The sequence below is a fragment of the Notolepis coatsorum genome, assembly GCF_963971535.1.
Source record: "Notolepis coatsorum genome assembly, chromosome: 10".
NCBI classification, from domain to species: domain Eukaryota; kingdom Metazoa; phylum Chordata; class Actinopteri; order Aulopiformes; family Paralepididae; genus Notolepis; species Notolepis coatsorum.
This window is the reverse complement of record NC_140174.1, coordinates 95,591,601-95,603,987: the sequence shown is the minus strand read 5'-3', so window position 1 is coordinate 95,603,987 and position 12,387 is coordinate 95,591,601. Positions and strand designations below refer to the sequence as shown.

At 44.7% G+C, this 12,387-nt stretch overlaps 1 protein-coding gene across 1 annotated transcript in view; it reads right to left on the bottom strand.

Moving 5' to 3' along the window:
• Window positions 1–12,387, bottom strand: part of LOC311235210 (dihydropyrimidinase-related protein 2-like) — a gene marked incomplete at both ends in the record, with an annotated part of 39,946 nt that overhangs the window by 27,143 nt on the left and 416 nt on the right. Inside the window, 2 exons of the mRNA XM_084322610.1 lie at window positions 1,433–1,617; window positions 4,370–4,458. Coding sequence (XP_084178736.1) covers window positions 1,433–1,617; window positions 4,370–4,458 — 274 coding nt within the window. The remainder of the gene's footprint in view (window positions 1–1,432; window positions 1,618–4,369; window positions 4,459–12,387) is intronic.

The window sequence follows — 12,387 nt, the reverse complement described above, 5'->3', positions numbered from 1 at the left end:
TCGTGCTGCCTACTTTAGACAAGCCGTCTCTCGCTCTGCCTACTTTAGACCAGCCGTCTCGTGCTGCCTACTTTAGACCAGCCGTCTCGTGCTGCCTACTTTAGACCAGCCGTCTCGTGCTGCCTACTTTAGACCAGCCGTCTCGTGCTTTCTACTTTAGACCAGCCGTCTCGCTCTGCCTACTTTAGACCAGCCGTATCGCTCTGCCTACTTTAGACCAGCCGTCTCCTTCTGCCTACTTTGGCCAAATAGCAAACATTCTAAAAACCTCACAACGTTGCCTAGCTAACACAACCGTGTTGTAACTAAGATAAACAACTGCTGGGGAACAATCATAGGTATTTCACATACATCACGAGGCTGACTCGGGCATCGCCATGTAAAGTATTGCCAGAGAGCTGATTACTGGAGTAATCCTGTAACCGCCCTCTTGTGTTTATGTTTACCCTCATTATTGATTTCAATGGGCAATGATGGAAATTAAAATACTTTTATGTCACAATGATTTAATAAATATCCTCCTATTACAGTCATCATATGTGTGAAGTTTTATCCAAATCGGATCAGAACTGTAATAATAATAATAATAATAATTAATTTAATTTATATAGCGCTTCTCAATGACCCGAAGTCGCTGACAATAGTCGGGAGCAAAGTAAAAACAAAGAAACTAAAACAAAGAAACAAAAACAAAGAAACAACCAAGAAACAAAAACAAAAGGAACATGAGACCATGGGGGGAACAGGGAAGACAGCATGATAGGACAAAAAGACAGGAGACAGACATCAATCAGGTTGGAGAGGGGGGGGGGGGGGAGTTATGGGTGGGGGGGGTTGAAGGCAAGGGAGAACAGGTGGGTTTTGAGGCGAGCTTTGAAGGTGGCGTGTAGGGGAGTCTCTGATGGACTGAGGGAGGGAGTTCCAGAGTCGGGGTGCAGTGCGAGAGAAGGCCCGATCACCAACGTTTTTAAGTTTGGATGTCGGGACAGTGAGGGAGGCAGTGGAGGAGGACCGGAGGGAACGGGTGGGTCGGTAGGGAAGAAGGAGATCAGTCAGGTAGGGGGGGGCCAGGCTGTGGAGGGCTTTGAAGGTGAGGAGTAGTGTTTCATCGGGAGCCAGTGGAGAGAGTGGAGAACAGGAGTGATGTGTTCACGGGACCGGGTGTAACTGTAGGAGTTATGGCTGGTGCAGGCAGACAGACAGACAGACAGACAGACAGACAGACAGACAGACAGACAGACAGACAGACAGACAGACAGACAGACAGACAGACAGACAGACAGACAGACAGACAGACAGACAGACAGTCTTGCTCAAGGACACTTCGACACGCTGCCCGGGATGAGTGGGAATCGAACCGGGAACCTTCTGATTACCAGACGACCACTCTACCTCATGAGTCCATCAACAGGAAGAGTTTAGCAGGACATACTGATCATAGTGGTCCCCCCGGCCAGGGCCGCCCGGGTGCCCTGGTAGAAGTCGTCGGCTGACACCATGCCCCGGTCAGGCATCTGGAAGCGGGTGTGGACATCGATTCCCCCCGGCATCACCATCCGCCCCTGGGCTTCGATGATCTTCACTCCTCCAGGGACGATCAGGTTATCTCCTATCTGCCTAAAAGAGAGAGAGAGAGAGAGAGAGAGAGAGAGAGAGAGAGATAGAGAGAGAGAGAGAGAGAGAGAGAGAGAGAGAGAGAGAGAGAGAGAGAGAGAGAGAGAGAGAGAGAGAGAGAGAGAGAGAGGGATGAAAGAGGGAGACGTTAAATAGAGACTTGCAGAAATCGACCGTATTCACACAGTGGCCATTTTGTTCTTATGTCATGCTCTGGTTGGGATTCCTTTCCACCCTGTTCCAGCCCAGAGAGTGACATCAGATCTAAATGGTCACCATGTGCATATGGTCGATGGCCAGAGTAGTCATGGTAAGGCCACGTCGTACACCTATTCTCACTTACAGATACAACCTTTTCATTCTAGCATTACATTTACATTTAGTCATTTAGCTGAGGCTTTTATCCAAAAGCGACTTACAAGTTCTGTACAAGTCAGCAGGAAGGGTACAACTCTGGCAGCTAAGGGTAAGTAACATTGTTCATCAAACAGTGGCGAACTTGAGTGCTACAGTCTTGAGTGCATAGTAGTATAGACAGTATAGTAGGTAGTAATATAGGCACAGTGTAGATTACTTAGTAGTAAAGTGCCTAATAGTAAAATACAGTACGAAGGTTAGTAGGTTGTTTTTGTTTGGCTTTATATATTGATTGAAGTAGTGTGTTTTTAGTCGACGTTAGAAGATGCAGAGTGTAGGGGTCTTGAGAGTGTGTAGTTAGAAGATGCAGAGCGTAGGGGTCTTGCGGATGTATAGTTAGAAGATGCAGAGAGTAGGGGTCTTGAGGGTGTGTAGTTAGAAGATGCAGAGCGTAGGGGTCTTGAGGGTGTTTAGTAAGAATATGCAGGGCGTAGGGGTCTTGAGGGTGTGTAGTTAGAAGATGCAGAGCGTAGGGGTCTTGAGGGTGTGTAGTTAGAAGATGCAGAGTGTAGGGGTCTTGAGGGTGTGTAGTTAGAACAGTGTTTCTCAAAGTGGGGGGCGCGCCACCCAGGGGGGGGCGCAGAGGCATGACAGGGGGGGCCTTGAGATTAAAAAAAAAAAAAAAAAAAAGTATAAACTTTTTTTATTACAGAACATTTTCACTAAAGTTCTATCTGTTGCAGCTGCACTGTTCTCCATGAAAATACCATATTTGGATAAGTTTGACCATTTGTCAAAATCTGAAAATCAATATTTAATAAAACACAGAAAAGGATCACCAAGTTACTCTGGATAAAAAATAACTTTACAGACAACATTGAGACAAAGCTTCCTGAAACATCTCCATCCAAACTCTTGGAAGAACTCATTGAAATCTCATCTGATACCACCTGGAGAGCTCGTTTCAGAGTGTGGTGCTGAGTACCAAGTAATCTCATCTCATGGCCCACCAAGTATCTCATGATGCAGCAGTTAAGGTGTTGATACCATTCAGCACCACATATCTGTGTGAAGCTGGCTTTTCATCCATGACAGCTCTGAAAACAAAATATAGGGCCAAGTTGAGCCTTGAGGATGACATGCGTGTTGCCTTGTCAAAGACTGACAGCAATAAAGACTGTTTGCTTATTTCCTATGTTCGCTTTGTAAATTCCCAGTCACTGAGTGAAGATCTGCTGTTTTGCAAATATGTCAAAAACAGAGCGACAGCTGATGAGCTCTTCAAAATTATTGACAGTTACCTGACAGAACATGGACTGAAATGGGAGAACTGTGTGGGCTTTTGCTCTGACGGTGCGCAGGCCATGGCAGGGAAAAGGAGGGGGCTACAGGCGCTCATCAAGGGGGTCTTGCCAAACGCGCAATGGACGCACTGTAAATTCACAGAGAGGCGCCAGCGTCAAGACAGCTTAGCCCTGAGCTGAATGAGGTTTTGACAGAAGTTATAAACGTGGTAAATTTCATCAAAACCCGACCCCTGAAAGCACACCTGTTCTCTGCGCTGTGTGAGGAGATGGGAGCTGACCATTCTGCAGTGCTGTTTCACAGCGAGGCAAGGTGGCTCTCGCGAGGGAAGGTGTTGTCAATTTGAAAGGTCACGATATTGGTGTTATTTCAATAAATTTAAACATGGCCCATTTCATGACTATTTTGTTGGGGCGAGGGGGGGGGGGGGGGGGGGGGGGGCCCAAAATATTTTGGTCTGCCAAAGGGGGGCCTGACAGAAAAAGTTTGAGAAGCACTGAGTTAGAAGATGCAGAGCGTAGGGGTCTTGAGGGTGTGTAGTTAGAAGATGCAGAGTGTAGGGGTCTTGAGGGTGTGTAGTTAGAAGATGCAGAGCATAGGGGTCTTGAGGGTGTGTAGTTAGAAGATGCAGAGCATAGGGGTCTTGAGGGTGTGTAGTTAGATGCAGAGCGTAGGGGTCTTGAGGGTGTGTAGTTAGAAGATGCAGAGTGTAGGGGTCTTGAGGGTGTGTAGTTAGAGACCAACCACTGCCATCACAGCCAGACCAATAAGATGCCTTGTACTTTAATTTGGTACAGTAGGATTATGAGGGTTTCAGCCAGGTCAAATATTGAAACTCATTCACGGCAGACTGGTAAGTATTAACATTTAAACGATCAGAGGAGAGCAATGATACACTGCTCCCAATGGAAAGCAGGTCACAAGGGACGACCATAATAGTCACGGTCACATTTTAGTAGCCTGATGAATTGTTATTTCGAAAATCAATACACCTAAATGGCTTTTAAACAACCAGCCATCGACAATGACACCATTTACCCCCGGGGGCAGTCAAATCTTGTCTTGTGGTATTTTATCTGACAGAAGAACTTACTTGATGACGCCATCTTCCATGTAGATGTCAGCCAGGAATGACTGGTCATCATTCACTATCCTCGCCCCTTTGATTAGGAGACGGTCACTCTGTAGGAGGAAACGGTATTTCATGTCATCTGCAAACTGAATACTGTGGGGAATCTATTTTCTATTAGAACAGTAGTGAGTATTACTGAATTAATATTCCATGAGATAGTAGGAAGGTTCTTTTTCATGTGAAGATGTAATAATCACACACTGAGGTGAAACTGCTAGCACAGCAGTTACAATAGTGATTGTCTCAGTGCATGCTAACTGGATATAAAGCCATATAGCTTAACGCTTTGTCGTGTGGCAGTGAACGGGTTAACCTTCTGTATTGTCACAGTGAAAGGGTTAACCATGTGGTAGTGAAAGCACTGAAAGGGTTAACACTTTGTCGTGTGGCAGTGAAAGGGTTAACCTTCTGTATTGTCGCAGTGAAAGGGTTAACCATTTGGTAGTATGGTAGTGAAAGGGATAAACAATGTTCAACATTTTCCCCAAGAGACAGGTGACAGGATGCAATGGTGATAATGTGGTTCCTTCAGAGACATTGTAAAAAACAAAAATAATGCATGATTGACAATAAATGCATTGACTACTTATTTTCGTTGTACTGTAGGGGCCTACTTGTGCTGTATAACAACAATACATTTTAATCTAATCTAATCTTTTTTTTATCTACTTTTTTCTCCCCATTTTCTATTTTTCTCCCTTCCCCAATTTCGTATTGTCCAATTCTACCCCTCCCCTGTCTTGAACGTTGCTAGACCATGCCTCCCACTGGCCGGCTGCAATGTGGACGAAGCCTTGCATCACGTGTCCCCTCCGGTACACGAGGAGGCAGCCGTCGCATCTTTTCACCTGCACAGCGCGATCTCTCAGCGGCGGGGGTCTGCGTAGGAGGGACACGCCGCCCCTGTTGCTTCCTGATTCTGCTGCGCAGGCGCACCAACTGACCTGTAGGGGTCGCTGTCCACAACGTCCGATCCCCACCCACCAGCTTCCCACCCCCTAATACTGCCAATTGTATTAGTATGAACGACCAGCCAAGCTGATAGCAACGCCGAGAGCTGGGCTCGAACCCAGCATCTCCTGCGTTAGTGACGAGCGCCTTGCCCACTGCGCCACTTAGCCGCTCTAATCTAATCTAATCTAATAGGTGATGGTGACCTGGAGTAGGGAGCAAGAACCTACACAGTGGCACACATAATAATAACCCAGCTCAATTTCTATGAGAGGGGAGGAGAGCGTAGTAGGCTGGCCTACTTCTCCTAAGGTTACCCTGGAGGTCTCTGGAGAGAGTGGGGGGTCGCTAATGAAAATGATGGAAGATTCACTCCAGAAACCACAGGAAGAGCCATGGCCGGCTACATCCCCTAGACTAGAGGGAGAATTGGCCTGCATGGATGCAGACAGACATCAACCTCCTAATGGCCGGAGTAGATTGAGAGAGAGTGAATATATTAAGTCTACAAGACCTGGATATATTGACATGATGTAAAAGGCTACGATTACCCTAAGTGGGGCAGATATAGCCTAACTCCTCTTTACTACAAGGACAGACTTCAGAGATTTGGTCCAAACTAGAACACTGGAGCACACAGATTTATGGCAATAATATATATATGTGTGTATGTGGGTTCTTAGGGTTCCTCAAGTTTGCTCTCAACTGGGAAAAACTGCCTTTTCCTTTGAAGCTTCCAACACCTGGAATGCCCTCCGACTGACTCTGAAGCTTAAGGTTCTGTCCTTCTTTTGCTGAATTTAAAAGTATGCTCTCCGACCACTGTCTTAGCTGATTTTTGTATTGTTTAAATTCTTATGCTATATGTATGAGATTGCTGATAAATCATGTCTTGTTTTGTAAGCTTGTCGTCGCTGTAAACTAGGGTAACCTCAGTGTCTTACGAGTTGAAGTAAACGTTTGAAATTAAATTAAATAAAGGTATTTTATTAGGAGTGGTGCGTCTTCATCAGAGTCAGTGGCGGCCGGTGGGTACTTCGCCACTAGGGGCGCTATACCAAACATTTTGCAAAATGCAAACATGTACAGTACAGTACCACGCAACACTCATGGCAAGACGTGAGCGATTCGACTCACGCTCACGGCAATGAATCGGCTCTTATGAACGAGTCGCTCAGCTGTTACTACAACAACACACAACCAGTCAAATAAAGTATAGTCTAGACTCTAATTCACAACTTGAAACACAATATATAAATAGAAAAGTTAGAAACAAAACTCGCCCGTCTACAAACACAGGCAGATCTCTCCCTCTCTCCTTCTCTCTCTCACACACAGCGCGACGTGGAATCGATTCGTTACACAATCAGACCTATTATATACCAAGAATAACTTCAGTATGAGTACAGGGCTGTACACATATTTTGCATATTGTTAAACGAGCCAAGGCTAGCTATTAAACTATCGATATGAATCGAAAATCTGGGACCCTGATGTAAACAAGACAAACGTCTTTCTCTGGTCTGCATCCCCTTAACAATTGTGTGTATTGAGCCGTACTGTATTGTACCCATTCTGCAATCTGTTAATAAAGTTCTCATTCATTCATTCATTCAAACATAGACGATATTGAACAAGCCATAATCCACGTATTTTCAATCCGAGAGAGCTGCAGTAGTTAAATCAATGAGCCATCGACATAGTCAGTGTGTTAAGTAACGTTATTATTGCATCCAAGATTGATACACGGCTGGCTAGGCAGTTGGTAGTCATAGTCTTGTGTTATAAAATAAATAAACAATCAGCAATGTCTCGCTTCATGAATGGCCAGCAGTAGTACTGCTCCTAAAAAAAACTATTTACAAACGTTAACGTTAAGCAGAGAGAGAGAGAGAGAGAGAGAGAGAGAGAGAGAGAGAGAGAGAGAGAGAGAGAGAGAGAGATTTCTTCAACCTCGAACCTAAATTCCTTAGCAACCCGTGTTACCAAGTAAACAAATCACGGAACGATAGCCTAGTACTACTAACGTTAGCTCCCAGAACGATAGCCAGTTAGCCCGCACCAGCCTAGTACTACTAACGTTAGCTGCCAGAACGATAGCCAGTTAGCCCGCACCAGCCTAGTACTACTAACGTTAGCTGCCAGAACAATAGCCAGTTAGCCCGCACCAGCCTAGTACTACTAACGTTAGCTGCCAGAACGATAGCCAGTTAGCCCGCACCAGCCTAGTACTACTAACGTTAGAGAGAGAGAGAGAGAGACTCACTGTTTAGTTGAAACGTCCAGGGCAGGAGAGCTTGATAAACGTGTATAATCCGCCATATAGCTTGTTAGCCAAGTGTTAGCTCAGCTGAGCTCGTCGACGTTAGCACAACACTCAACAAGTACATTCCTTTGTCCATTTCCGCTCGAACAGACTGCAAACTACCTGGCGTTCTATCGCCATGCTCTAAGACAAACTCTAACCTTAACCAACTTTGAAAGAGTGCCTAAGCTTAACAGTCTAAAGAACTTGCAGTCACGGCACGGCACGCTCTAAGACAAACAACAGTCCTAGACCAACCTAGGAACCAAGCTAGAATTGGAACATTAGAAATTGGATTCGGCCAATCAGAGATCGTCTCTGTGAAATTCTGCCATGGAAAAAAATACTGGCGTCGGCCAATCAGAGAGCGTCTCCGCGAAATGCGGCTATGGAAATTCTCACGGAAGTTCACGCTGCTTTCTAGACCGCTTCAAATCGCGCTCGGATTCCAACATAATAGTCATATTTCAACGCACAACGCCGTATGCACTGATTGGCTGTGACGGAGACAGCGATCAAACAGTGACGCGTACTCAGAGCGCTATCGCGTATAGCCCGGGCCGAAAAAAAAAAAAAAAAAAAACGTGATGTCACTTCCTGCTCTGGAAAACGATGTTTTTTTTATTTAGATAATAACGTTATATTGTGCATTGGAAATACAAACATACTTAAAATGAGTAAATATTATTAATTTTAAACATGTTTATATTATTTATAGGGCTATAAAACACAAAAACGAAAAAGTTTTATTGTCTTCTTCTCTGATTTAACAGCAGCTGGCCAGCAGGTGGGTCGGCGCCCTAGCGCCCCTAGTGGTAGAGCCGCCACTGATCAGAGTCAAACTGTAGTGACTGAACCTCACACTGACTGAACCTCTCTCTGCTTCTCCCACCGGAACCCTTTTGATTATGTCGATAGATGCCTTCAAATCTAGGCTCAAAACCCACTTCTACCTACTAGCCTTTCCCGTTCACTGACTCATGCCCTGTTCTGCCTGTGTGCCCTACTGCCCTCCCATAAAACAGAGTTGTGATTGTTGTCTATATGTATCTATGTACCCTCTGTACAGCACTTTGGTTGACACGTGTCATGTTAAATGTGCTATATAAATAAATCTGATTGATTGATATGTTGGTGCCTTTCTTCCTGTTTTGTTATGCCCTTTGCAACACACGCACTCCGTCCTATCACTTATGCAAACTTTACACTAGAGGCCATGGTAGGTGCCCACCATCCTGCCTAAGTTCCCTTGAACAAGGCACTGAACCCCAAAAAAATTCCCCAGGGGGCTCTGACCTCTCTGATGAAATGTAATGAAGATTTGTGTGGGGGGACTGTGTCTATGTGTAACTAGGAGGGATATGAGGACTGTGTGTATGTGCAGTGTTTCCCCTGAAAAAAAATTCAACAGTGGTGCTGTGCTGCGCACACGCTGCCGGAATCCATATTAGTGCACGCTGCCGGAGAAATAGCTTAAAGCGACCTTAAAATTGTTCGAGATAGGTTATTCATGTTCATGGAGTCATGTGCGTGTGAATTTGCTAGGATGTTTTTGGTGTGTCCGCTGACACTAGAAGTGCTCTGGAGGCCCAGGTAGCTGCATATTTGTACACTGCAAAAAATGAAATCTTATCATTTTAACCTGGGTTACCTGGGTAACCTGTCTCCCCTAGTCAAGCCATTTGTTAAAAACCTGGGCGTGCTCTTTGACCCTGAGTTTTCCTTCAAGAGGCAGGTAAACTCGGTGGTGAAGGGGTGCTTTTTCCAGCTCCGGTCCATAGCCAGGATCAAGGCCATTCTCTCTCCCTCAGACCTGGAAAGAGTAATTCACGCCTTCATATCCTCACGCTTAGACTACTGTAACTCCCTGTACCTGGGGCTAAATAAATCCACCATAGCCCGTCTACAACTCCCCCAAAACGCTGCCGCTAGACTGCTCACAGGTACCCGGAAGAGAGCTCACATCACCCCTGTACTTGCCTCCCTCCACTGGCTCCCGGTGCGCTTTAGAATAGACTTCAAGGTCCTTTTATTGGTTTACAAAGCCCTAAATGGTAAGACCCCTGCTTGCAGACCTCCTCACCCCCTATATACCAACGCCAGGGCCCTAAGATCGGGTGATAAGGGTCTCCTAACCACCCGTAGGTCTAACTTCAAGTCTAGGGGGGGACGTGCTTTTGCGGTCGCAGCCCCTGACCTCTGGAACAGCATCCCCATGTCCATTAAATCTGCCCCCTCCATCGATTCTTTTAAATCAAAACTCAAAACCCACCTATATCGCCTGGCCTCCCCTGACTCACTTTGACTCTTGCCGTACTTGTTGACGTGTTGTTCTGTTTTTCCTTTGTCTATCCGTTGATTTTTTTTTTTTTTTTTTTTTTTTATACTTTTCTTTGTTCTTAGCTTAGCTATGTGAAGCACTTTGGTTGACAAGCGTCGTGTTTAAACGTGCTATATAAATAAATTTGATTGATTGATATCAAGTGAAAATATCTTGTATTTGGTACAATAAGTCCAATATTGAGTAGAATTATCTTGAATTATCTTATTCCACTGGCAGATAATTTTGCTTATTTCTTTCTTGATTTTGGTCAATTTAATCTTGTTTTAAGAAAACAAGCCTCGTAGATGTATCGTTGTAGACGCTCGTCCTACCGGAGTATTTAAACCCCGCCCGCACGGCACGGCTCAGCCCAGAAAACAAACTACATTGTTTCAAATGGAGTGCAATACCGGCTGGAAGGCGTATGCGGCGGTATTTGCCCTTTGCGAGCTCAGACCCATTCCCAATGATAACATCAGGCTGGATGGATGAAAAATGAATGGATATAGCTAATAAAAGAAATAACGATCGTGATTGGCGCTGAACGGTTGGCAAGTTAACTCGACTTTTCTCGTGACTGGCGCTGAATGAGTTAATGACATGCCTCAACACTTAAGAAAATGTACACTATTTGTATTGAACATAGATGATTTAATAGATAATATAAATAGAAAACATAGACATAGATACATAGAACATACTAACTGTCTAACATACACAAATCATAACACTACAACAGCACTTTACACCTAAGAAGTCTCAGTGGCATAGGCTACATTCTGCCTTAGAGCATTTCATTTTCCTGGGCTTTTGAAAGAAAAGCTCCAGGGCTCTTTGGTAGAGAATTCACTGGTAGGGGGTCCATTTATGCTGAGACGCATACAAGCGGCCTGTTCCTCAGGTCAGTCTTCATTTAGTCAAATGGGGGACCCTGATGTAAACAAGACGAAAGTCTTTCTCTGGTCTGCATCCCCTTAACAATTGTGTGTATTGAGCCATACTGTATTGTACCCATTCTGCAATCTGTTAATAAAGTTTTCAATCAATCAATCAATCACCTGTAAATACGGAATCAATCACTAGACAATAAGTGGGGTGAGATTTGTGGCAAGTCAAATAACAAATCTGATTACAAATGACTAGGGCTGACCACGACAAGTCGAATAGTCGACTAATCAATCGAAAGGAGCCGTAGTCGACTGCCAACCTCTTAGTCGAATGCACACAATATATATATATATTTTTTTGTCACTCTTTCCAAAAGCAAAGAGGCCTATAAGCGTGGCTAACGCTAATGGCACGCATACCAGCGAGGCCAACTGCCTAAGAAAAACGGGCACTGAGACACTGAAAGAGGATTTCACCTGTCTAATGAACACTACAGGCTTTGTTAAAAGCTGTATACAAAGTAGGCTACACCACTCCACATTCCTAATTAGGAAGTCTTCCACAGGTCTGAGGGCGCTGGGCAGCTGGGGAGGTATTAGCGCTGCTGCTTGTCATTGTCTGAGATACCTGCTTCATTAAGATTTCCTCTACTTGAGGGGTTCTGATACACAGCTACCTGAAAAAACACACTTGAATGACTTGATAATAAAGTGTGAATTCCTTTGGCCAGTGAATATATTAAAGAATAAATGTGGTTGCTGGCTGCTATTCTATTATTCTATTTAGTCATTATCTTCATCAACCTATTATGCTTCAGCACTCCAGCCATAAAAGCTGCATGATCAAAGCTTAGGCCACCCAATAGGGTGGGTGTCATATCCAGTGACCTACTTTACAAAAGAGGTTTCCTCCTTTCACATATAATGCCCCCCCCCCCCCCCACCATTGGGCCTACACGTTGTGTTTGGGGTTGAATCTGTGGACCACAGAGCTACCTATAAATTCTGCAAATTAAAACAGTTCTAATTTTGCACAATTTCAGATAGATAATAATGGCAAAGTAACCCAAATCACTTTATTGCTACAATGTTGAAATGGTGTCTAATCTTTGGTGAAGATCACGTGGGCAATAGGCTGTTACTTATGGATGGATTCAAATCGGAGGAAATGGGGTTTATGGAACATGTTCCTCAACGTGATAACCTGAGAGCCCGATGCTGATGCTGCTAGCACCATATAGGCTACAACGAGCTGAGTGAGGATGCTGCTGAGACTGGGAGGAGATCGAGCTAACTAGCTCACTAATAGCAGGCGAACAAGACGCAATGAAAAGAATAGCGCAGGCGGCAGACCGAACAGGCCTTTAAATAAAAACACGATAATACACTAATAATAAACGAGTCAAACAATGGGCAAGTCGCTTTCTGCAAGGTTGTTGTCCATCCCGTCTCATCATCAGTGTCAAGCGGTGCTGATGATGGACCGCTATAGTCCGATTTACGGTGCGATTCT